The sequence below is a fragment of the Hypanus sabinus genome, chromosome 22 (genome assembly GCF_030144855.1).
Source record: "Hypanus sabinus isolate sHypSab1 chromosome 22, sHypSab1.hap1, whole genome shotgun sequence".
Taxonomy (NCBI): Eukaryota; Metazoa; Chordata; class Chondrichthyes; order Myliobatiformes; family Dasyatidae; genus Hypanus; species Hypanus sabinus.
The window spans coordinates 8,638,475-8,666,411 of record NC_082727.1 but is presented as its reverse complement, the minus strand read 5'-3'; the positions used below and the strand labels follow the sequence as shown (position 1 = coordinate 8,666,411).

Sequence of the window (27,937 nt, the reverse complement as noted above, 5' to 3'; positions counted from 1 at the left end):
CGAATGACAACTCGTCAAGTACGTGCAGTGGAAACATTATTTAAAATATACAAAACATGCGAGAAAATAAACAAAGAATTATTTTATCAGTTTTTGGATGATGCAAAGTGAAGTCCATACCTAATGATTGCTTCATCTTGGACACTTTGACGGTCACCAGCTCATATTCTTGTACTTTATTTTCTGTGCTTTTCCCGATTCTTGTTCTAATTTCATCATTCATAATTTTTCTTTCTTTTTGGCCATTTTCCAAGATTTTCTTAATCCCTGCATACATTGGTTTTTCCTCGAGTTCGCCTTGATCACCGACAGTTGTGTTTACCCTATGTAAAGTTCTATTGGGCAATGCTTCTCCGAACACCTGATCTAAAACAGGTCTTGCTTTTTTAGATTTGTTCACCGCTGAATATAATGGCAAGTCATAACTTGTCTCAGTTTTCTCTTTTTCAACTTTGTTATGGTTTGGCTTTGCTGTTCTTCTTCCTGCTTTACCATTGCTGGACTGTTTGTCCAACATTTCTGACTGGTTTACATTGGCGTCTTGCTTTGCAGCAGATGGTAATTCTGCAGTCCTGTTAGAATCTGTCAACAACCAGTTCGACCCTCCTGGACTGTGGGAAGCACTTTTAAACAAAGTACTATCTATGTCATGATTATCTACAGGTACATCTTTCAAAGACTCGTATGGTTTATTCGCTTGCTGAAGTGGATGTGAAATCTTTAACCTCTCGATTTCCTCCATCATCATCCTTTCCTTTTCATAATCCTTAAGTGGTTTCAGTTGGAAGCCCCCTCTATAATCTGTAGAGGGGAGAAATATTTCAGATAAATAAATCTTAAAGAGAACAACCAATGAGGAACCGAAACATTACAAAATTTGATGAATATGGGGCAGTAGATGGCTACTGCTCAACCATTGCTCAGCAAGGAAATGGATGGGTTGGGTTGGAAATGGGAATGGGAAGGAATTGATTTATTTTATAGAGGCTTTCTGTACCCCAAGGATACCCCGTAAAATATCTGACACTATTTTGAGCTGGGTTAATTTTTTAGACATCTAAGGGCAGCTACTTAAAGCTAGTTTATGCCCACTGTATATAGTAATGGGCCTCATTATATCACTTACGAATCCATCTGAGAAACTAGGCATCGCAGAGGAGCAGGCATTGGACCTGTACTTATTGAGATATGACAGGTGTCTGAAAAAGACGTTATAATCAAAACAACATGTAATTTTGTTTTTTTAAACTCAAAGGGGAACAAGAGGGATCAGGAGTAGTGCCACATTGGGTTTCAGTATCAGAACTGCCAAAAGCAGCCTAAATTTTTAGAACTGTGCAGCAGTTTTCAATTGAGCAGCTGACATTACTGGTGTATTTATACGTTGACACCACAGATTGGATATTAATTAACTGGAATCAAAGCCACACCCCACATGTTACTAACCTGGAATTGGTGTAATCAGGTGTCTCTTTGGTGTCAATCTATAGTTGCCCTGCCTAAGCACTGGAGATCTCCCTGGAAGAAATATTTTATTGACAATAAATTAATCAACATTACTGTTTAAATACGAGTGATGTATTTTCACTAAGTGTAAAAGTAATTTAATGGGTGTTAAGATTGTACTCTGCTGAAACTCCTGCAATAATATGGTAATCGTCAAAAGAAGTTTATTTTCAGCATTTCAATTCTTCTTCTAATCCTGTTTATTATAGTAAGCATAGAAAATATAGCAGAACTCTTTAAAATGGAGACTCAGCAAATTTCACTTTTAATATTAACACTGAATTTGAGGAAACATATAAATATCATTACAGAATCCACTTCCTGCTCATAATTCTTTTTATATTTTCCCAATGAACCCATTAATGCTTCCATACAATTTTGTTCTAATTTTTGCAGTATTTGTTTCATATATATATATCCTATTATAATTTATAGTATATTCTATATAATGTGCTGCATTGCTGTAAACCGACAAGTTTCACAACACGTCAGTGATAGTAAACCTGACTCTGAATTGACATAAAATTTGCTTTCACCATTCGTCTACCCTCTCCATTCCTACCATGAGCCAGAATTAAACAGGGGAGCTGGAAAAGTAGTTTGCATCAGCTCCTATTATTTATGCACCATGTGGTCTAATCGGAACTGTACTAGGATGACATCATGATGGTGATTCATTCCCATGTAGTCCCCACTGGAAATGAAATCAGACCAGGCACTCTTCTTCCTCACCTGTGGCTGCACTTCTGTTTCATTTTATTGGGCCTCAGTCTGTCTGTGTCATTTTGTCCCAGTAAGGCAAGGATACATGTTCCAGCCAACAGTCTACTCCACACAGCCTTAAGGGATGTACCTATTGAAGCCCAGGCTTTCTACAAGTGTTATCACTGAGAAATACAGCACTTGTCCAAAATGCTCTCATGCCTACACTGACATTGATTCTGAATTTCTCCCAAGGGATCCTTCCAAATGACCATGGCAGATCTATGCTGCGTCTCCAAATTAGTTGCTCACTACCTCATCGAAGAGGCCACCTAGGCATTAAAATCATGAAGAAATGACTTCATCTCATTTGAATACAGAAACAGTATCATCTAAGACATAAATGAAAGTAGCCATCAACTGCACTGTGCACCCATTTGGCTCAAATTAATAAAACAGGCCTTCTAATGAACAGAAACAATTTCTATTTCCTTAATATGTAGGTTGTTGTGTATCCCCACAGTTTCTGGGTAGCATACTCGTCCTTCATCCTGAAGAAATACACTTTGCTGGATATTTTTCGCATGGGGTACAATCCAGAGGAATGGATCCTACTGTTTTCGTATTCCGATCAGCTCCCACACAGACTTACCACTCAGCTACACGTTAGGGCAATTTGAAGTTGACAACTAACCTACCAATCTGCAATTTTTGGGATACAAGAGGAAGCCAGAGCACCTAGAAAACGCCCACATGGTCACAGGGAGAAGAAGTAAATACCACATTGGCAGCACCAGAGGTCAGGATGGAAGCTGGCACTCTCGTGATGCCAGGCAGCTGATCCTGCAAAGCCTTTTGCTTTTTAACGTTATTTAACCTTCTCCTATTCGGAGTATTACTAATTCTTTTCACCTGCCATTCTCCTGGTTACCTTTTCTAGAGCTATTTAGAGCTTCCTTTGGCCCCCTGAATGATTTACTATGCCTGTTAACTTTGAATTATGTGTAAACCTGGTACAAAAAACTGTGCAACACCCTTAATCCCTTTCAACTACTGTGAATAATTGTGCAAGGTTTTAGATGGAGTGCTCTCCCGAGTCTGAAGACTGTGAATCCAAATACCACAACAAACTCTATCATAAATATCTGGGCTGCCTCGACACTGATCTTTCGGGAGAGATCTAATCTGCGATGTGAAAGGTTCAAATTCATTATTTCACATAGGGATGTTAGCCCCAATGTCTGAGCCAATACTTACCCCTCAATCAACATCCATAGAACTGACTGGGGTTGAAATTTGCCTCAATTACTGGCATCAAATCAGTGGTGGCTTCAGAAATTCAATCTCATTGACTTCACCTGTTCAGGATAAATTACTAGGTATCTAGCTCCAAGGAATGAATCACAAACAAGAAAACCTGCAAATGCTGGGAATCCAAAGCAACACACAAAATGCTGGAAGAACTCAGCAGGTCAGGCAGCACTTACGGAAATGAGTAGGCAGTCAACGATGTGGGCCGAGACTTTTCTTCAGAACTGAGAGGAATACAGGCTTTGTGCAATGTCACCTGGCAGAAGAATTCTATCATACCAAGACTCTAAACCTCATGCACTAGAGACAAGACATTGTGCTCACAGTAAGAAGGCCAAGGCTTTCCTTTACTAATCAAGACCAAACTTTGAGTACTTTGAATACTCAAAGAGGACTTTGAGTATAAATAAAGCATGTGATAATATTTAACAGAAGAGCTTAGCTAAAATTCTCATGGGTATCAAAAGATAGCACAATAGGAAAGAATTTCCAGCTCAACATCTTCTGAAAGTCACATTTTACTTCACAATTTCAATAATTTCCTTTGGGATAAATAAAGTTTTATCTTATCTTTCGTAACGCACACAAAATTGAGGAGAAACTTAGCAGATCAGGCAACATCGGTCCTGATGAAGGTCTGAAACGTTCATTCTTTATTCATTTCCACAGATGCTGCCTGACCTGCTCAGTTCTTCCAGAATTTTGTGAGTGCTATGTGCAGTAAAACCTGACTTTCAGAAGATCAGCACCTCAGTGGGCAGAGCAGGAGCACAGCTGGTAGAGTGCTGCCTCACATGACCATGGTCCTAGCTTCGGTCCCAACCTCCAGCACTGTCAATGTGGATGTATTTGTTTATTTAGAGATAGAAGGTGGGACAGCCCCTTCTAACACAATGAATTGCCCAGCACTCCACCTATTTAGCCCTAGCCTAATCACAGGACAACTTACAATGCCCAATTAACTTGCTAACTGGACTAATCTTTGAACTGTGGGAGGAAACCAGAGAACCTGGAGGAATCCCATGTATTCATGGGGAGGAATGTACAAACTGCCTACAAATAGTGTTGTAGCTGAATTCCAATCTGCAATGCCCCCAGCTGCAATAGTGTTGCACTAACCACTGTGCTACTGTGGTGTCCCAACAGTAATTCTGTATGTGTTACTCTGGATTTCCAGCGTCTGCAGAGTCTAATATGTTTAGTTTTTACTGCACATATCTCCAATTAACAAATTAATTGCTCTATTATGGAATATTTCCATAATATTTGTTATGCAAAATTATTTCATCCTCCTTTACACTTGAGACCTGGAAATGACATTTTAACAATCTTGAATCGTAGATTTTCTTTTGTGCAATCTGCATTGCTCTCTTTGACTAGTTTTCCTTATTTAGATAGTTAATATGTTCATCATTAATTAAATATTATAAACTTTCTCCCCACCATGGGTGTTAAACTAATGAGTCAATGTAGCTTTAATTCTCTTTTTGAAAATGAGTATTACTTGATCTGCTGGACAAGCATCTGGTACACAGACATACCAAAATAAAGCTCCCAAGCACAATGGCATGGGTTTCAAAACTGGCCCCTGTTCTCTTCAGGGTCATTGAATTCATCCTATCGGACTCTCAAACTAAGTTCTCTTTGAGCTGAACCTGCTTCTTGATCAATTATGTTGGAGTTTATCTGATTTATGTTGAACTTCAGAGAGGAGCATGTAAAAGGAAGAATGATTTAAAAGAGAAAATGTGATTTCACTGCATGTTTCCATTAGCCTGTATTTATGAAGAACTGTGATCTTGATGGCACGTTAATTTCTTTTTGCTTGTTTAAATTACAAATAAATTGAAGGCACTATTTCTGAAATAGTCACAAAATCTCATGCTGTTTCAGCAGCTAAGAAAATATCACAATTTACAAAATTCGTACATTATCATAATGAACATGAGAAAAAATGCACAGACCCATTGATGATAAAACAGATGTTTGTGTGTAGAAAAATGTTTTTGTGTTTAATTAGTATTCTTTTCTCATCATGATTACATGCTGTATCATATGACATAGGCAATTATGGTTTCCATGACCACAATTGTTCTTGGCAAATTACAGAAGTGGTTTGCTATTGCCTTCTTTTGGACAGTGTCTTTACAAGACGGGCGACTCCAGCCACTTACAGAGGTTGTCTGCCTGGCGTCATTGGTCACATAACCAGGACTTGTGATATACACCAGCTGCTCATAGGCCCATCCACCGTGGCTTCATATGAGCTTGGTTGGAGGCTAAGCAGGTTCTACACCTTGCCTAAGGGTGATCTGCAGGCTAGTGGAGGGAAGGAGCTCCTTACACTTCGTTTGGTAGAGACGCATCTCCATCCTGCCGCCCAAGTATTCTTTTACATTCATGTTTATATAAACTATGACCCAAAGAAGAATCTGGGCTTATTTTCAGCAGTGCCCACAAAGTTTAATTGAAATTTGTCCTTGGGCTCCTTCAATATACCAGGCCAGAGATGCCATCACTCATCATACTTCTTCAGGCCGTAGGTGAAGACATCAATGACTTGGGCCTTGCTAAGACCTAAAACAATAACGGAGGAGACAGACTGAGAATTCTCCTGCTCCAGACCCTGCTAACAATTATTAAAAAGAGGCGTCATGGAGATCATCTGCATCTCTCAACCGCAAGACTTTCCAGTCTCTAAAATCCATGACCTGTCAAGGAACTGTTCCAAAGACGAAACACCCAAAGATTTTGATCACACTCACATACATAGAGTCATACAGCAGGGAAACAGACCTTTTATCATATTTATCCATGCTGACTGTGTTGCCCAGCAAGATAATCCTATCTGCCCATGTTTAGCCCACAGACCTCTAAGCATCTCCTATCCATGTACTATTCTGTGGTATTTAACTGTTGCTAACATGCCTGGCTCAACCACTATTTCTGGCAGCAAAATCCAAACATGCTCCATCCTTTTGCGAGAAGAAGCTGCCCCAATGTACCCTTTAAATCTCTCACCATTGATCTTAGACCTGTGCCCCCTTGCTTTTAGTAACTTCCACCCATGAGAAAATGCCTGTCATCCTCTCTATACCCCTAACGATCTCATATGCTCTCATCAGTTCACCCCTCGATCCCTTACACTCTAGAGAATAAAGTTCTAATCTACACAACTTCCCCATGTAACTCAGGCTCCCAAGTCCAAGCAACGTCCTGATAAATCTTTCTTGCACTCCTAGCTTAGTAACATTTTTCTTATACAGTAATAGGGTGACCAAAACTGTACGCAATACTACAAGTATAACTTATATAACTGCAACATAAACAATAACATAATTATAGACACATGAGATACTGCAGATGCTGGACATCTAGAGCAATACACACAAAATGCTGGAGGAGCTCAGCAGGGCAGGCAGCATCTATTGATGGCAATAAAGAGTTCTGGGTTGAGATTCTACCTTACTTCATCTGGGATCTAGGAATTGCTCTTGTAAATGAGGTCTTTTGAGTTAAAATCTGCAATTTTCATGATGGTTGCTTACTTCACTGCCCAGTTAGGCAACAATACACACAATTAACACCCCAAACTTAAACTATTTGCTACAGATCTGAACACTAAGGCTGTTGATGATGACACAGAAGAACCAATGTGAAGCTGATATTATCCATCCAAATATAAGATAACACACAAAAACTTGGAAATAATTCTAGGCAACAAAAGATGTGTTAAATCCTCCCCACAGATGTACATCTCATGTGCATAGATGATTCAAAATATTTTCAGACTCCCACAAGCATCAAACTATTGTATAATACCAGAGAATTTCTAAGAGAATTTCATAAAATACTTCAATTGCTTTGTTGCCTGTAAGTGATCTTGCTCTCATAACTTGTGACTATTCTTGTACAATAATCCCACCTGCTCTGATCTTCAGAATATCATACGCTTCCAGTTCATAAGGCATCACCATACTGTCAAACCTTCCTAGGTCAGTTGGTCCAATGATGGTCCTTCAGAGACAAGAAAGATACACCAAGCCAGTCAGAAACAATGATATCCATCAGGTAAATACCAGAACTTTACAGAAGTGTGAAGGAGCATTATTTAATAACATGTTTATTTAATTTTTGGCATACAGCTGTTCTGATCTGGCCCCTTGAGCCACACCGCCCAGCAATCCCTCCATTTTATTCTAATCTAATCATGGGATAATTTACAATGACTAATTCACCTACAAACCAGTACATCTTTGAAAGGTTGGAGGAAACCAGAACACCTAGAGGAAACACATGCGGTCATGGGGAGAAGGTACAAGCTCCTAACAGACAGTGGCAGGAATTGAATCCAGCTAACCACAATGCTACTGTCTACAGCAAAAGCTTTGAATAATATTTAAATGTATCCATTCACATTTATAACAGATTCAGGCAATAATTAAACATTTTAGGAGCATTTAGGAACAGCTGTTCTCCTCTGTCATTAGATGTATGAATAGTGCATGTACCCTTGAACATTACACTATTTTTCTCCAGACCTGATGAAGGGTTTCAGACTGAAACTTTGACTGTTCTCTTTTCCATGGATGCTGCCTGGCCTGCTAAGTTCCTCCAGCATTTTATGTGTGTTGCTTGGATTTCGAGCATCTGCAGATTTTCTCTTGTTCGTGTTTTTGCATTATTTATTTATTTTTATATTACTGTAATTATTTTAACTTATAGCAATTTTTGCATTACACTGGCCTGCAAAACAACAAATTTCATGACCTACTTCAGTGAAAATAACCCTAGTTCTGATTTCCATAGAGCTCTGAATTTTAGGATGATATTTGTCATGTAGAATTTTTCCAGGTTACCAATTACTCTGCTAAATGTTTTTCCCAACCAAACACACTAAAAAGATGAAGATAGGCAAACTTAACATAAAACTTTATTTGACTCCTCTCAAATCTCTCAGAGATTCTAGAAATAACTGAAGAAAATGTTGAGCTATTCAATTCACTATCATTTCATTGACAATGCCATTAATCATTTACCCAATGAGTGGTGGTTTAAATTGGAGCAATTTCACACTGCATCAGTTTTCTAGTGGAGAGAATACATTGTACTGAAAAAGAGGTAACATACCTATTTTCCTCACTGAATTAATTTCAACTAAGCTTGATAAGTTTGAGTGGCACACATCCTTTAGACACAATGAATTAACCAATGCTCGAAAAAGTGTTGTCTTCATTATCTGAATCAAGTTTAGGAAGCAAAAGCCATCAAAATTATGAGACTATTTTAAAGTATAAATTGTTAATTTTATTTTTCACTTTCTTTTGTTTGGTATAATAATTGTGTGCCATGGTAGTTAGCGTGATGCTATTACAACTCGGGGGTTCAGAGTTTGGAGCTCAGCTCTGATGTCATCTTTAAGGAGTCTGTACATCCTCCCTGTGGAATGCATGGACCTTCTCTTGGTGCTCCAGTTTCCTCTCACAGCCCAAAGACATACCAGTTAGTAGGTTAATTGGTCATTGTAAATTGTCCCATGATTATGCTAGGTTAAACTGGGAGTTGCTGGGTGGCATAGCTCGAAGGGCTGGAAAGGTCTACTCCACGATGTATTTCAACAAATAAATAATTCATAGTATGCTCTTATAAATAAAGTTAAAGTTAAGTATTTTATTTAATAATCAGGAAGTTTCAACAAAAGATTTATGGAATTAAAAATTAGCTTTTTGTACAGCTTGTCTCTTATACAGTATTGTAATGATGAATTGGTCTTGTATTTCTTTCATTAATGAAGGTTCAGAGTTTATTATTTCCTGCTAATTACACCGTCAAAAAATTCAAGACCAATAATTATCACATTTATGTAAATTCAGGAAATTTAAATAAGTCATTGAGTGAAACATGTGGCTATACGAATTACTTGAGTATTTACAGTGCAGTAAATTATTCAATAATCTCATTGATTATAATTTTGACCTCAGCAAGATTATAATTTTGTAAGGTTAAGGCCCTGATGATATGCATATAATCTGAACCAACACTTCTGAAGGACTGCTGCACTATCAGAGGTACAGAATTCTTTAGATGAGACATTTGAGATACCTGGTTAAATAGATTAATGCTATTTTCACTTTCATGAGTTGCTTTCTCAACCTGATTAAAACAAATGTCATGTTTCCCCACATTAAAGTAGCCATATTTCATTGTAATTAATTACTTCGAAAGGATCTTGGAAAATCCATAAGCTTTAAAGAAATACGAATGCAAGTTGCCTTCTTCCTTGTATATCAGTCTGTACAAGCCATATTTTTTTCTCAGCAGGATTACCATTATTTCAATCTATTTCTGAGTTACCTGCACACGCACAAAAAAAAATCAAACCACATCCAAACAAAATCTATTAAAATGACCAAGAATTCATCACATGGGGAGTTAGAGTATAAATCTGCTCAAACCATTATCCTGCCTGGTGCACTGCTCAATCACAACATTAGACACAGAACATTATAGAACAGTACAGGCTTTTCAGCCCACGATGTCGTGCTGATCCTTTAACCTACTCTAAGATAAATCTAACCTTTCCTCCCACATAGCCCTCCATTTTCTGTCATCCAAGTACCTATCCAAATTTCTTAAATGTCCCTAATGTATCTGCCTCAACCACCGCCACCCCCGAGTATCGTGTTCCACACACCCATCACTTCCAGTGTGAAAAAAACTTAACTCTGTTATCCCAACTGTACTTCCCTCCAATCACCTTAAAATTACATCCTCCGGCATGAGCCACTTTCGACTTGGAAGTCTCTGGCCATCCAATCGATCTATGCCTCTTATCAGCTTGTACATCTCTACTAAGTCGCCTCTCACCCTCCTTCACTCCAAAGCGAAAAGCGCCAGCTCACTCAACCTGTCCTCATAAGACATTATGCTGATACATCACCTTCCTATAATGAGGCAGCCAGAAATAACTTCAACAGATTAGTATTCTGATATTTTATGCAACCACTTATGATTAATTCACAAAGATTTATGCAATTATGATATTTGTTAGCATTCAGTATGATAGGTTGTCCTCTTCTCAAGTAAATAACGTTTTACACTTTGATCCTTTATTAAACACACACGGAGCAGTAAAATTGTTATATTATTGATCGAATAAGATCTTGAATTGCACTTTTCCTCTTACCTGATTTCTCTCAAAATCAGCAGCTTCTCTGGCTTATCTAATATATGAAGTAGAGGCCGCACCAGATCTTCCACTCCACTACCTGAAACATACTACACACAGAATTGATTCTAAAGTACAAACTATTCTAAAGAAAATGTAAGTAACATTGCATCAGCTACAAGTATTTGTATAACAAGCAACAAAGAATCTGCTTAGACTCCTTTCTCACTACCTACCTCCTCACCTCTCCACTCTGCCCTGATGCTGGGTTTCAAACCCAAAATGTCAATAATTCCTCTTCCCCTATACATGTTCCTCCAGCAGATTAATTGTTACTTCAGCATCATCAGTCTCTTTTATCTCTCTTATTTATATACCAATTTTAACACATTAGAGCATCCCATATTTAATTATTCAGCCACTTCAAAACATATCAAGGCAGATGCTTACATGTTGAGGGAGGTTTGAAACAGCATCCTAATGAAGAAGGTATTCAGGGTAGAAATTCTAGACTTCAGGTCCTGAATAGTTGAAAGCACAGGCATCGATGGCTGAGCAATTCAATTTGAAGATGTGTTGACCAAAATGCCCATTGGGTCAGACATGACACAGATTAAAATAGCTACAATTTAGGCAATAAATACTAAAACATTTGATTAAGTACAGTGATGAGGAGATGCTTTGCACTGTGGAAAACACCAGTAGAGTAATGCATTAAGATAGAAAGTACATTTACTGCAAGTGCAGTTTAAATTCTGTTTTGCACTCCACATCCAACTAAGTTTGGTCGCTGAAAAAGAGGCAATTTGTCAACAACCACAAGCAGGTTTGACATGTGGTTTAAGGAAAGGGTGTTTAAAAATGCTGGAACTTTGAAAATTATGGGACTGAATTCAGGCTAATTCCCAGCATGGTCTCTTTGGCCCAAATGGTCTATTCTATTTTACAGTTTCTTCTTAATGCTGTCTAGAAATCCAAATAATATTATTTAATGCCATCTAGTGGAAGATTAGATATTAATAAATTCTGCCAGTTTTTAAATTTTAACATTATGTATATTTTTTTCAATGAGTTCCTCTACTTAATGATAGCACAAAGCTCAACACCTCCATCAATGTGTCATAGGCTACATTTGGAAGGAAATCATGTTAAAATATTTGTTTTGGCCTTCAGATAGATAACCAGATTGCTATCAAAGTACATTTTGCAATAAACTGAATCATTGTAAGAGACTAACATTTCAGTAAAAGTATTTGTAATTGTTTTAGTAATTTATTCAATACTGTGATGCTACACCAATTTTGTGAGTGAACAAAAATAGTTTGTTGCAGTACTTAGAATGTGACTTCAGTAAAACAGAGCATAGAAACAATCCCTTCAACCCACTACTTCCATGCCATCTACCAAACACCCATTTACGCACATCCTACACTAATCCCATTTTATTTTCTCCACATTCCTGTCAATTCTTCCCAGATTGAAAGAATGAGAGGAGATCTCATTGAAACTTATCGAATACTGGACGACAAAGGTTTTGTTTCCTGAATACTTTTGGATGTAGCTTATGGATTTTGGGCTGCTGATCATGAAATTTCCCTATCATTCACCATTTCTTTGAAATCACATGTATTTGTAATTCAAATTCATAATTCATCAACGAGAATTTGCCCACACTGTAAGCTGAGAAGTTTTCTATCTTGTCCAGGCATGCCTGGTCATGCTTAGGGAGGGTGGATGCTGCATGTCAGGACAGGTTTTAAAAAGAGAGAGAGGGAGAGAGAGGGGGAGGGGGAGAGGAGGAGAGGAGGAGAGGGGGAGAGGGGGAGAGGGGGAGAGGGGGAGAGGGGGAGAGGGGGGAGAGGGGGAGAGGGGGAGAGGGGGAGAGGGGGAGAGGGGGAGAGGGGGAGAGGGGGAGAGGGGGAGAGGGGGAGAGGGGGAGAGGGGGAGAGGGGGAGAGGGGGAGAGGGGGAGAGGGGGAGAGGGGGAGAGGGGGAGAGGGAGAGAGGGAGAGAGGGAGAGAGGGAGAGAGGGAGAGAGGGAGAGAGGGAGAGAGGGAGAGAGGGGGAGAGGGAGAGGGGAGAGGGAGAGGGAGAGAGAGGGAGGGAGAGGGAGGGAGAGGGAGGGAGAGGGAGGGAGAGGGGGGGGGGAGAGAGAGAGAGAGAGAGAGAGAGACAGACACACACACACACTTTTATATCCTTCTGCAGCTCTCCTATTTGTACACTAGGTGATTCCAGGCACTTTGTTCTCTCAGTACACAACCCAGAGTGACTGCTGCCTCCCTGATTGGCTTCTCCACCACTGCCAATATTCCTCTAAGTTCCAGGTCTTAACCCGCCCTGTTATATCTCAAGTTTATGAAGTATACACTCTGTGGGTTCTCCCTCTTCATAACCAAGCCCATGATATTGCTGTAGGTAGTTAAGTACTTCCTGTCTGAGGCTTTGACTCTCAGATTTTCCCACACACAGTTGAACACACAAAGAATTCCCCAAATGAGTACACACACATTCTCTGGTGTTGTGGTACAGTGTCCACCACACTACCCAAGTGTTCTCAGTAACTAGACTACACTCAGTTTCCCACCAAACACACACACACACACACACCTCTGTGCACTGCCTTACATGTTTATCAGTTTGCAATCACGTTAATGTGCATGCTTCGTAGCATGTTGTGTGTACGCATTACAATAAAGTCATTGTATTTTCAGGAGTAGTTGTGATAGCAAAATGTCTCACCAATGTTGCAACAGTCATGATACTTTGTTACATTTGTGGCGAGTGTACACTTAAATCTCAAAGACGGTGCATGACTCCTCATATTAAGAAAGCCAATGAGCTCTACTTTGGGTATAAAATTGGTGAACAAGACAAAGTCTGAGCTCCTCACATGTTGCACATGTGCTGTCAGTCACAGAGCTTGGCTCAAAGATACTCAGAAGTCAATGCCATTCACTGTCCGGATGATATGGCTAGAGCAGAAGGATCATGTGACAGACCGCTACTTCTGCCTGACCAGTGTGTCTAGTTTCTCTGCTAAAAACAAGAAATCCATTGAATACCCCAATCTCCCTTCAGCCAGAGATCTGTGCTGCATGACAATAGTTTTGCAGTACAGAAGTCACCAGAGACATGGAGTCTGGAAGAGGCAGATGAAGATGTCATGATGCACGAGCCAGGAATGGAAAATAACACTGATATTGATAAAGATTTTGAACCCTATGTGCCGAGTGATCCTCATCTGAAAACTCAACCTGAGTAAAGTCACCTGGTCAGAAACTTGGGTTTGTCAAAGGCTAAAGCAGATTTACTGGGTTAAAGACTGCAAGGATGAAATCTGCTGTCACCAGACATGAAAATTTTTGTGAAGGATTTGATATTTGAGACAGATGCCTCCCAGAGTAACTGATGCTAAGATTAAGGAAGGCATTTTTGTTGGTCCACAGATCAAACAGGTCATCAATGACAGGCAATTCAAAGAACTTCTAGTGAGACTGGAGAAAATCACGTGGAAGGCATTCAAGGATGTTGTTGAAAATACACTTGACAACTACACAGCACCAAACTACATGTAGATGGTTGAAAACATGCATCAAGCACACAAAACCATGAACTGCAACATGTCAATAAAGAATCATTTTCTGCATTCCCAGTTAGATTTCTTCCTTGCAAATCTTGGCACAGTCTGTGATAAACATGGTGAAAGGTTTCACCAGGACATTGCAGTCGTGGAGAAAAGGTACCAGGGCAAGTGGGATCCATCAATGCTGGTGAATTATTGTTGGACACCTAAGTGGGAAGCCTCAGACACTGAGTGCAAATGAAAGTCAACAGAACAGTTTTTACTTAATTGAACTATTGCAAAGCGTCAGCACTGTTACGCAAATAAACACATCATATTCAATAAATGTTGATTTCTCATTTCTCCAGATTCCTGTGTCTGAAATTATATTTGTGTTCAGCTTCAAATGGTCTATCATAACCACAAAAATTACTGAGGAAGCAAAACTTTTGAAAAAATTTGTTGTCTAGTGACATTGATAGCGAGGACGGGAAGGTGATGTTTCTTATGGGGTAGGTGATTTATGACTGCAGTACACAACTTCAGCTTAGCAGGACATCTCTTCAGAATACAGATGAGGAGGAACTTCTGCAACCAGAGGGTAGTGAATCTGTGGGATTCATTGCCAAAGAACATAGTGGAGGCAAGTCATTTGGTATATTTAAGGTGAAATGTGTTAAGTTCATAATTAGTAAGGATATCAAAGCTTACAGGAGAACAGGGTTGCAAGAGTTAATAAATCAGCTATGATGGAAATGGCAGGGTAGGGTTGATGGGCAGAATGGCCTAATTCTGCTCATATGTCTTATGGTCTAATTCTCTCACTCATCTACACACTAGGGGCAATTTTCAGTGGCCAAGTAACCTGCCAACCTGCATGTCTTTGGGATTTGGGAGGAGACTAAAGCTCCCAGGAAAGCCCATGCGGAATATGTGTACTCCATACAGGTAACACTGGAGCTCAGGATTACACCTTGGTCTCTGATGTCACAAAACAGTAACTCTACCAGCTTCACCAGGGTGGCAGGAGGAATCTAAAAGACGTTATTAACTATTCACTTATGTTGGAATGTGGGTAGCTGCTATCTGAACATTTGGAATTTATGGAGCATAAAAATGGGAGGAAAAGAGAAGAATAGGGTCGAACCAGATGAGTAATAAAAGGGTAGGGGCTCGGTGGGGCAGAGCAGGAAGTGGAAATAAGTCTTGGTATTGGAGAGGAGTAGAATTACAGCTTAGATCACAATGATATTTAAGGGAATTACCTGCTTACAGTGACGCAAAATGGCGTTTACTTCATCTTGACTCAGGAGTTTCTTGGCTATGTCTTCAATCACAGCTAAACAGTGACTGTATGTGTCTGCTGTGGAGAGACCATTTTGGTCTGTCTGAGGGCCAAAAGTTTTCAAGCGAAGGCCTCTATCTTTCTCTGAAATGAGAGACACCAATATATATATATTCATGAAGAAAGCAATCACATCTGAAGCAAACTGACTGGAATTACTCAATGACTACTCAAAGTGATCCATGCACAAATTTAATCAACATAGATTTTGACATGCTGTCTGTGAAAAGTATACACAAAACCCTTTATTGAGCAAAGAGTGCTCAGTTAATGTGAAACAAATTAATGAAAAATGCAATAAGAATATAATTGCTCCACACACAATATTTCCAAAACTTATTAAACACCTAATGTGCTCTTTACTTAATGGAACCACAAGTGCTTTTACATTTCTTAAGAAAAAGAATAATGACAAAATAGAAGATGTCACGGGAATGCTAATGATGATAAAAACATTATCTTTTGGATTATAGAAATTATATTTTGGAGTGTAGGAACAGTTCAAAATTATTAATTAGCAGGCGTACTACAAACACTTACCTCGCTTCAGACTTCTGATGACAAATTTTTGAATAGCAGTTACTGAAATGGAAAGAAAGGCAAGTAAAACAGTTGTCACTTTGCACTGTAACAATTACAAGAACAGTAAGGACATACACGAGGATTAGTCAGTTTTGAAGAATTTAATTTACATTAATGCAAAAGAGGAGAAATTACTTTTGGAAGATGAGCAAATTTGCAAATGATCTTAAGAGTTGTAGAACACTACAGCAAAGAAACAGGCCCTTCAACCCATCAAGTCCAAGCCAACTGTTATTTGCCCAGTCCTATTCACCCACACCTGGACCAAGCCCTCCACAGCGCTACCATCTACTTATCTAAACTTCTCTTAAACGTTGCAATAGAAACCACATCCACCACTTCTGCTGGCAGGGCACTCCACACTCTCACTGCCCTCTGAATGAAGAAGATCCTCCCCAGTTTCCTCTTCAATATTTTACCGTTCATCCTTAACTTATGGCCTCTAGTTCTAGTCTCACCCAACCTGAGGAGGAAACGGCTGCAAGCACTCACCCTATCTATACCCTTCATAATTTTGCATACCTCTAAAAGATCTCCCTGCAGAGAACAAAGTCCTGTTCAACTTTTCCCTGAAACTCAGGTCCTTGTCCGAGCAACATCCTTGATCCTTTATCCTCATCAACCTGATAATAAGGGATCAGGACTTCTTTTGCAGTGGAATTATGCAGTTTATTAAGTAGGTTGTTTCAACAAATGTGAGTCTTTGCTTTAAGTCTGCACCACATTATTATTTGTGTAACCTTGTCTAGCCACTATATTTAGACATCTTTAGTTCTGGCCCTGGAATGTAAAACATACAATGGTGTAACACAGGAATAGGCCATTCAGCCCACAATGTTATGCAGAATGAATTAAACTCTTTTCAGGCCATGCTATCTACTCGCTATTACCATCGGGCAAGAGGTCCAGAAGGTTCAGGAACAGTTATTATCTTTCTACAATCAGACTCCTGAACCAGAGTGGATAACTTCACTCACCTCAACATTGACTCCATAACCTACAGACTCATTTTCAAGGACTTTACAACTCATGATTTCAATATTATTTATTAATCTAACTGTTTGTTTATTTTCTTTTTGTACTTGCACAGTTGCCTTTTGCACATTGGTTGTTGTCAGTCTTTGTTAGTGTGTAGTTCTTCATTGATTCTACTGTGTTTCTTTGTACCTACTATGAATGCCTGCAAGAAAATGAATCTCAGCGTAACATAGAGCAACAAATATACACTTTGATAATAAATTTACTTAGAACTCCCAAACCTCATTGCAAAAAAAGCCTGTTTGCATTTAATCCATCTATACCCCTCATTTTCTCTAAATGTTGCTACAATAGTTCAGAAATGAAACAAATGCTATTATTTTTATTAAGTATATTGGCTAGAGCCCTACATTGAAACTCAAAATCTTTCCAACATGTTATATAAGCTGCCTTTGACCACTTCCATGAAACACTAGTCAATAACTTACGATAAAACCAAAGTTTGCAGATGGCTGGCTAACATTGCTAATACTGAGTCAAATCACCGAGTAATTCAGGCAACATATTGGGTATGGAATTGCCACTAAATTTCCTCTATCTTTGGTATTTTTGAAAGTGCTTTGAAGAAAGAAGAACTACTTCTGCTATTCCTAGTTCCATAGTATGTCCTATTTGGTGATGTTGGAACCCACCAATTGGATATCTCTGAATATCCTGTTAGTGGCCAAAGTTTGGTTAGCACAGGCAAATTTACTGTAAAGCAGCTATTAGAGTGGCCCAAATTCTCTTTCTACTATCAATAGATCTGACAATCACAAGGTTTTTTTTAAATGCACAAAACCCTACCCTACTGTACAAATGGCTCATTTCTCTGAGTCAACACCAAGGTATTCTGATGGGTACGCATTTCATTCTAGCACACGCTTACTAAGCCCACATAATTACCTTCAATAGTACTTCAAACAATGGTAAGTTCAAAGTACTTTAAAAAAAAGCAAACTCATTTCTGTCCAAGCCTTAGAGATGAAGGTTTTGATGCACTTTTCCACTATTCTGCCTTATATGATACATTTCATAGCTAATTACAATCATGGATCAAAGATCAAGGATCATTCAAGTATTCAATTACACTTACTATCAAAGAATGTATGTTGAGATTTGTTTGCTTACAGGCAGCCACAAAGCACGAAACCTGAAGAACCCAATTAAAAAGACCATCAAAAATGAAAAACATGCATTATGCAAACAACAGAAGTAAATGACAGCACTCTGAACCAGATTAAGGCGTTAGATCTGCTCCCCTGAACAGCTGGAGTAGCCTACTCATGTTAGCCATTTCAGTTCATTATATTAGCAGGACAAAGATTCACAAAGCTCACAGAGACGACAGCCGCTGGAGAAAGGAATGAACATCGTTGGAGAGTGAGCAAAATCAGCCTGACCCTCACCTCCAGTCCCATTGCTCGGGCTTTCCAGTTCATCGGGACTGGCGTTTAAATTGTCCAAGCACCGAGTAGTGCCTTGCTAGGACCCAGGCCCCAATGCAGCAATACGCTTGGGCTGTACAGCCTGAAGCCATTCGCAATCTCACTAAATCGGCTTAGTGCTTGGAACGTCCAGCCTTGCACTGGGTTAGGGGATGGGCATCAAAACTCTTCTGCGATGATTCCTCTCCAAACATTCACGCAACAGCAATTACAACTCCATCTGCAACCCCATCTTGAACACATTTTCCCTCGGCTTTGTGAAGCACCTACATGGCCCATCCTTCAAATCAGCTTTGCCTCCACTTGCTTCTTCATTGATTGCAGTGACAGTTGACCACAATTTACTTCAGAATAAATGTTATTAGTAATGATTTTAGTCATACTTCTTGCCATCTGAACTACCAGTGAGCTGTTGCTCAACTTCAATAGCAATATCTTAAACCAAAAGTTTTATGATTATTTAAATAAAATACTTAAATGAACAATAATAGAAAAAATAGAGAGACTCTTGAATTGCTAAGTTAACAGTTCAATGCACGTTGGGCCAAGATTTCTGGCAAGACTTTGTAATTGTACATAAAATCGTAATATCCTGCAGTAGAACAAACCTTGTTCATTTAGCAAACTCAGAGACCTTTCCTCTTACAGCGCCACTGTGGAATGGAACAGGAAGGTGGTGAGGCTGGAATTTGGAAGAAGGCCAGTGAGAAGCAGGGTGAGGATGGAGCTGCCATCAGAAATAAGTTTTTATTTCAAATATTCCCACTTGAGTCCAGTTCCCAGAAACTTACTTCAAAGGAAAGACTCATGAAGTATACATCCAAAACCTTGTGAAGCCTTGTTTCTACAGGTGTGGTTTCCCACATGTCCTAAGCCAGTATTTATTTATGGAAGTGAATCCTGGCATGTCCTTTTTTTGCTATCACATGTCTACGTATGTCTGGTGGTCATGCACCAGACATAACAACAACCTCAAAGGAAACTTATGGATTTATAGACATCATCTTCTAGTCAGATCTCCAATGAAATCACATAAATGTATCTGGACATTTCAAAAGCTCTATATTTTTCCAATGCCAAAGCATTTCACAGAACATAAACTCTTTCATTTGAAAATTCTAAAAGGAGCTGCTGACATTATAGAATAACAACCTGCAGTTAGCCTTTAAACATAGAAATATGCCCCAAAACAATGTGCAAAGCCTACAGCAAAAGACATTCAGCCAGGGAAGGCAAAACAAAAACAAACAAAATATCTAAAGGAATAGAAAGAATTTAGAGAAGGTGTGGTGATGCAAAGATATTTAGAAGGGAAACCATATAATGATTACAACGGAGGATGTCATGCAGCTGTGAATTTAAAATGTCAAGCAAGATGACTATAGATAATTTCACCAATGCTGTTAGGGGATTGGGAACCAAATCAGATTTATCATCACTGACTTAGTTATGTTGTGAAATTTGTTGTTAGGCAGCAGTTTAGAGGAATACATACAATTACTTTTAAGTTACAATAAAAATATATACAAAATAAATAAATTGTGCAAAAAGAGAACAAAATAGAGAGGCAAAGTTCATGGTCAGTTCAGAAATCTGTTAGCAGAGGGGAAGAAGCTGAGTTGAGAGTGGGTCTTCAGGCAGTAACACAAAGAGGTCATGTCCTGGATGGCAAGGGTCTCCAAACACAGAGGATGATCATTGATCAATGTTACATGATTATAGTTTGGGCCCAGCAAAGCATGAAGAGATAAGATTATATTTTATATTCACACTCAAATTTTCACAAAACTTTTTGAAAGAGAATATTTCAGACACTTGTTTTGGTAACCAAATTCACAAAACGGTGACACTTTTCAGCATCCTAGTGAGGTTTCGTTAAAATTTGTCATACCTTTGTCCGATGCTGAGTGAGATGGCAATTTCAATCTGTCTTTCTCTTTTGGACTCTGCTCACTTGACTGCTTTCCAGATCGACCACTTCTAAAAAAGATGTTCATAAATGTCTTGGACCGCTCTAGTTTTGTTCCTTTCTCAGGGGTCTTCTGTTTCTTTTTCTTTTTCTTCTTGTCCTCTGGCAAAACGAACATGATTTAAAGCAAAAAGAGAGTTGAGACCTAAGACTGGCTGCAGCTGAAATTGCAGAGTTATCCTTTGCATGCAGTGTTTGCCAGTGGGTATAAATTTGCCGTGAGTGTGATTTACGGTGCTGGACAGTTTAGAGTCAGAAAGGGAGAGCTGGGACTTCCAATACTCCAGTATGACATTCATTCACACAGAGCCAGGATCAAGTGGGGAGAGACAGGAAAGCTCAGGAGGGCATATTCACACAGCTTCTGTGGAAAGAGAAACAACACTTTAGTTGTGAAATTTTTCATTATAACAGCGAGGGAGAAAGGGAGAGAGAGAGAGAGAGAAACATACACATAAGTTACAAGAACAGAAATGTTGGAAAGTCTAGATAGAGTAAACGTGGAGAAGATGTTTCCAACAGTGAAAACAGAAGGATAAACCTTTAGAATAGAGATAGTCATAGACTACTACAGCACAAACAGGCCCTTCAGCCCATCTAGTAATCTGGCTAATCCCATTGACCTGCTGCTGGACTACAGCACTCCATACACTTTCCATTCATTCACCTATCCAAATTTCTCTTAAATGTTTGAATTAAACCTGTATCCGCCACTTCCACTGGCAGCTCATTTCATACTTTCACCACCTTCTGAGCAAAGAGATTCCTACTCATGTTGCCGTTAAACATTTCACCCTCAACTCATGACCTCTAGTTCTAGTCTCACCCAACCTCAGTAGAAAAAAGGATGCTTGCATTTACTGTATCTATACCCTTCATAATTTTGTTTTCCTCTATCAAATCTCCCCTCATTCTTCTGTGCTCTAGGGAATTGAGTCCTAACCTATTCACCATTCCCTAAACTCAGGTCCTCAAATTCTAGCAAAAAAGTTGCAACTTTTCTCTGCATCCCTTCAATCTTATTGCCACCTTTCCTGTAGGCAGGTGACCAAAACGGTACACAGTATTCCAAATTAGACCCCACCAATGTTTTATACTTCCCGGCCAGTGGTGCAGTGGCATCAGCATCGGACTTCAAGGTGAATGGTCCCAAGTTCAAATCTGGCCAACTCCTTACGCACTTTCCATCAGTGTTGGGATGAGCATTCAGCTAGCAACTCAGCCTCATAAAAATGTCAAATGCTAAGGAAACAGCAAAAAAAACTCCACCCAATGTGCCACAAAACGCGGAAAGGAACAGCAACATCTTCAACATAACATCCCAACTCGGTGCAGAAAAAAACTCCTGTACTCAATACTTAGTTTGATGAAGAAAATATGCCTAAAGCTTTCTTCATGACCCTATCCTCCTGTCATGTCACTTTCAAGGAATCACATTCACAGATCGCTCTGTTCGGCTTCACCCCTCAGTGCCCTATCACTCACCAAGCAAGTTGTACCCAGGTTTGACCTCTCAAAGTGCAACACCTCACACTAGTCTACACTAAATTCCATCTGCTGTTTACCTATTTTTCCAACTAGTCCGGATCTTGCTGCAAGTTTTAATAGTCTTATTTGCTGGCCACGACACCCCAATCTTGGTGTCATCTGCAATTCACACACTGAGTACTGATTCCGGCAGCACACCACTATTTCCAGGCCTCCAATCAGAGAGGCAATCATCTACTCTCCCCTCCTTACCTTCTCCTGTAAATCCAATGTCTAATCCAATTTGCTACCTCATCTTGAACGCCTAGTGTCTGAACATTCTTGACCAACTTCCCATGAGAGACCTTGTTACGGCCTTGTTATTGTCTATGTAGACAATATCCACTGCCTAGCCTTTATCACCATTCCTGGCAACTTCCTCGAAAATCACTATAAGATTGGTTAGACACAACGTACTACACACAAAGCCATGCCAGCTATTACTAATCAGTCCTTGTCTACTCAAATACTAATAATTCTGGTCCTTTAGAGCACCTTCCAACAACTTACCCACTACTGATTTCAGGCTCACCAGTCTATAATTTCCTGGCTTATTCTTAGAGCTTTTCTTAAACAATGGACCATTAGCTACCACTTGTCCATGGTTAAAGATGTTTTAAATATCTCTGCTCAGGCCTCTACAATTTCTGCATTTGTCTCTCACAGGGTCCAAGGCACCATCTAACTGGGCCCTGGAGATTTATCCGCTTAAATTTGCTTCAAGACAGCAGAAACCTCTTCCTCTGTACCTGTGTACAGTCCATGACCTCACTGCTGTTTTGCATCACTTCTATAGACTCTGTGTCCACCTCCAGAGTAAATACAGATATAAAACATCCATGTAGGGTCTTCATCTCTTTCAGTTCCACGCATAGATGACCACTCTGATCACCAGAGTACTAATTTAGTCCCTTGATATTCTTTGTTCTTAATATATCTGTAGGTTCCTAGGATTCTCTTTCACCTTGTCTGCTAGAAAAACCTTTTAGCCCTCCTGATTTCCTTAAGTGCTCTTTTGCATTTCTTAGGCTATGTCCATATTACGCCGGATAAATCTGTAACCAAAGCTTTTTCTCTTCGTTTTTATCCTTCGTCCACACTAAAACAGCATTTTTGTCCCCTGAGACCAGAGCTTTTCAGAAATGCTTTGCAGGGTGGGTATTTCTGAAAATGCTGCTCGGGCAGATCAGTATGCACGGGGTAACCGGAGACTTCTGAAAATGCTATCAGATGGCAGTGCGCTATCTCATTGTTTTCTTGAAAGCAACCTAACAATTTCAGAACAGATGGCAACGAAACTGACACCAGAAGAGTTAGAAATGTACTCACCAAATATTGTGACCCATAACTTACTGAATAAATAAGTATACTCACTTTGCCCTGTTTTCTGTCCTTGCTCGTATGAAGGTGGTTTACCTATTTATGCAAGTACTTCTCTGACAATAGATGTGTAAGAGCCTGATGTAACATTGTATGGAAATACAAGATAACACTGATGCAAACATGTTTTATACATTTAACAAGGTGCTTTATTAATGCAACAGAGTTGGTCAGTTTTTCAATGTTTATCATCAGCGGGTTCATACTGCCCGTGAACTCCCAGTTGGCTGCCTCTGTACGCTCCAGTATTTGTTTTTGTTTTACTTTTAAGTTCTCCTGCACGAGAGCCAACTGCTGTCCGTCGTTTTAAGTTTTTCTAGTCTGTAACAAACACGCACTTTCACGGCGAGATTCGACACCAAACATGTCGCTTGTTTTCGGCAGATGTGTCCTGCACATATGCAGTAGGAGGAGATTCACTGAAATCTCTGTTTCAATGTAGACGGAGATACTGTTAAAAATGCATAGTTTGGACACCTATCGTTTTTACGCGAAACCGGTGTTTTCAAAATTAACCGGTCTAGTGTGGATGTAGTCCTAGACTCAAGTACCTCATTTGTTCTTCCCTGTGTGAAAAGCAAAAATTCCCTAAACCTGTTACCCTGAGCTTTTATTCTGACAGGAACTCTGTACTCTCAAAATTTCACTTTTGAAGGGCATAATATAATATGGTATTATATTATATTATATTATGTTATAATATTATACATAATATGGTATTATGATGTACACCTTTGCCAGAAAATAATGGGTTCTAATCCACACTTGCCAGATCTTTTCTGATACCATCAAAATTGGCCTTTCTCCAATTTATAATCTCAATCCAAGGACTAGATCTATCTCATTCCATAATTACCTTTAAACTATTGGTATTAAAATCACTAGATGTTAAATGTTCCTCTATACAAACTTCAGTCACCTGCCCTATTTCATTCTTAAAAGCAGGTCTAATATTGCACTCTCTCTAGTTGGGACCTTCATGTTCTGATTAAAGAAAATTTTCTGAACACATTTGATAAACTCTATTCTATTCAGCCCTTTTACAGTATGGGAATCCCGAAATTATATTGAAAGTCAACATATAGAAAGTTAAAATCACCCATTATTTCAACCTTACGTTTCTTGCTATTCCCCTCAACTGTCAGTCTCTTGAACAAAACAGGATAACTGCACTCATTCTATTTCTGATGTTCCCACACAGGTGGTCTGACTATAAGGACTCTATCTTATTATTTCATGCTCGTTATTTATTGCAATTTATTTATATTTGCATTTGCACAGTTTGTTGGTCATTGATCCTGTTTACAGTTCTATAAATTTACTAAGTATGCCTGCAGGAAATAGAATCTCAGGGTTGTGTGTGGTGACATGTATGTACTCTGACTTTACTTAAAACCTTGAACAGGGTGGTTGAGGAAAGTTTCAACTTCTTGGTCAGTGTAATGTGTTGCTGATGTTGTATAGTCTATTTTACATTGGACAGTCTAAATCTGTGAGAAAAGGAAAATAAAAAAAGCAAGGCAGGTAAAAATAGCTATTTCTCATTCAAACAGAAAGAGAGGGAGAGTTAATTAAAATTGGAGCACTGCACATTGATTCTGCATTGGCAAAACCCAACACATGGGTGAGTACATGTTCAGCCTTTAGTAATGCCCCCATCACATCGTTAGACTGCGATGGTTGTTAACACAAATGATACATTTCACTGGATATTTCTATGTACATATGATAAATAAATGTATCTAAACCTGAGTGCCCTGGAACTCCCAGTAACCTGCCATTTTAATTCATCACCCACTCTGACCTCTGTGTGTAGTCTCCTACACTGTTACGATGAGACCCAACACAAGCTTGAGGAACAAAATCTCACCTTCAGCCTGAGCACATTACAACCTACAAGATTAAATTTTGAATTAACCTTAAATTAATTTTTTCTGCTCAGACGCTGACTCCCTATCACCTGTTCAGTATCAACATCCTAAGCTGTTCCTCATTCATCCCTCTGTCCTTGTGAACTGTCCCACCCTTTGCCTAACCTTTTCCTCCCTAAAGTCCCTGACTTTATTGTTGCCTTCCAAATCTGTACCATCTTCCTCACACTCTGTAATATAATCTTTCCTACAAGGTTCCCATCCCTGACCACAGCTAACAAACACCTCTACACACTCTTGTTGTGAACCCCTCCAATCCTAATGAAGGGTCTCAGCCTGAAACACCAACTCTTTATTCCTATCAGTAGATGCTGAGTTCTTCCAGCATTTTGTGTGTTTAACACTTACATATTAAATTATTTGCAATATGCGATTATACATTTTGCCTCCACTTTGCAGTGTTTGATATGATCAGCAACAACTCCTCCTCTAAAATGTCCTTCCTTACACTAAATTCCATGGAACTAACCTTAATCTGTTCCACATTTGCCTATCCAATCTTAATCCTGTCACTCTTTCATTCTTGTCTCCGAATATTCAATACTTCAGCATCCCATTGAGTGCTGAACCGGAATTCTAATCCCACTATTCCATGTACTTTCCATCACAATGGTTCACCTATCTGCATCTTCATTTCACTTGCTTCTACTTCAATATAACTACTGTTTATAGGGATAATGAATCAGCCATGATTGAATAATGGAGCAGACTCGGTGGGCAGAATGGGTCTAATTCTGCTCCTATGTCTTATGGTCTTTACGTTCAAGTATTTCTCAGCTCTAACGTAGCTTATTCTCTTGGCTGTCCATACAATGAGCTCATTCAAAATCCTCCATCTCCATCTGGTCATTAACATTCTTCTCAGAGGATCATCAATTTGTCATGGTGGAGAAGCCCTGTGAGTTTCTGAGAATGATGTTGTCTGGAATTTAAATCCATAGGGTGACCACAGAGGTAAGGTCAAGGGGGAAGCTTCAGACAAGGAGCAATTCAACCAAGACCTCAACAGAAGAAGATAAAGACAGTGAAGGTGAAGGAAGGCTGTAGCAGTGACATCTTGCATTCCAAACCACTGGATCCAGACCCCAAACTGTCAAGGACTGTGCATCAGCGTCCACAGATTAAATAAAGTAACACACAGGCATTCTCCAGTAAGGAATCAACCCCAACATCCCAGGTTAAATAGTGTGGTGATCAGCAAGTGGAAGAATATGTGGATGCTGGATCAGACTATACAACCACCTGAAGATTCACCAAAAGACAACATCAACTCAACTCGTGATTGCGCAACTACTAAATTAATATTCACTAATCTATTACTTCTATCCTCGTTGAATAATACTGCTCTTGGTTTTCCATAGGCTTGGATTTTCATTCCTATGGTTACATTCTTTCATGATCTCAGTCTTACATATATACAACACTCAGAAAACAATTGCTCTAACCCTGGCATCTCTGATGATTCCTTGTTCTACTCACATTTTCAATCACCTCAACTCCATGCTCTTAATTACTTCCTTAAATCCCTCTACCAATCTCTATAGCTTTCTTTAAAGCATTTCTAACTGATCAAGCTTCAGTCCTCTCTTTCTAATATCAACTTCTTTCACATTGGCATTTTGTTTTGTATGATCACACGCCAAAAGTCTGTAGGTGCTGAAAATCCAGCGCAATACACCAAAAATGCTGGAAGAACTCAAGCAGCATCTATGGAGGGGAATAAGCAGCAAAATGTTGTCACAATACTCCTCATCAGGACTGGGAAGGAAGGGAGAAGAAGCCAGAATAAGCGGGTGGTGAAGTAGTCGGGGGGGGGGGGGGAGGTGGAGTACCAGCTGGCAGGTGGTAGATGAGACCATGTAAAGAGGAAGATGGTTGAGTGGGGGAGGGAAGGGAGAGGATAAAGTGAGAAACTGGGAGATGAGGTGATCGTGCACCTAGATATTTTTGTTTCTGATGGAAGTGTTATATTAATATAAATGATTGTTAGTAGTCAAGAATCTTAGTACCTGCACTGTCCTTAAGGATCCATAACTAATACTATAAACACTTAACTCCTTTATGCTAATTTTATTACTTTGTCTTTGCTAACTATTCAATAGCATTGTTGATGCAATGCCTTCAATTACATAATTATGCATTCTGTGCAATTTTATATATTTTCTGTCTAATCTCCCTTTTCAAGGTCAGCTACTGCACCTGTATTATTCTTTGTGAAATTGATTCCTTGGGGAACCCACTAGACATTGAACTGCAAAGTAAAATAAAGTTCTTTTAAACTTCTGTCTTATAACAGATTCATATGCAATGGTTTTGGGTCAGTCTCATAAATTCAATATCACTTGACTAGTAAGATATCTGCGCCTGATGTGACTTTGAAGTCACATGATTAAAACAGATTACTTCCTTAAACTATTAAAATAATAGAATGAACACATTTTAATCAGCATTCATCATTTCATATCTACTCACTATCCCTCATTATCC

General features: G+C 39.2%; 1 protein-coding gene across 2 annotated transcripts in view; it reads right to left on the bottom strand.

Annotated features, from left to right (window-relative positions):
- Positions 1-27,937, bottom strand: part of pdzd7a (PDZ domain containing 7a) — a 104,620-nt gene that overhangs the window by 39,482 nt on the left and 37,201 nt on the right. For both annotated transcript variants that reach the window (XM_059947018.1, XM_059947019.1), the window contains exons 9-15: positions 20,535-20,714; positions 16,137-16,178; positions 15,517-15,680; positions 10,706-10,797; positions 7,445-7,536; positions 1,447-1,518; positions 121-801 (exon numbers count right to left, since the gene is read on the bottom strand). In XM_059947018.1, the coding sequence (XP_059803001.1) occupies positions 121-801; positions 1,447-1,518; positions 7,445-7,536; positions 10,706-10,797; positions 15,517-15,680; positions 16,137-16,178; positions 20,535-20,714 (1,323 nt within the window). The remainder of the gene's footprint in view (positions 1-120; positions 802-1,446; positions 1,519-7,444; positions 7,537-10,705; positions 10,798-15,516; positions 15,681-16,136; positions 16,179-20,534; positions 20,715-27,937) is intronic.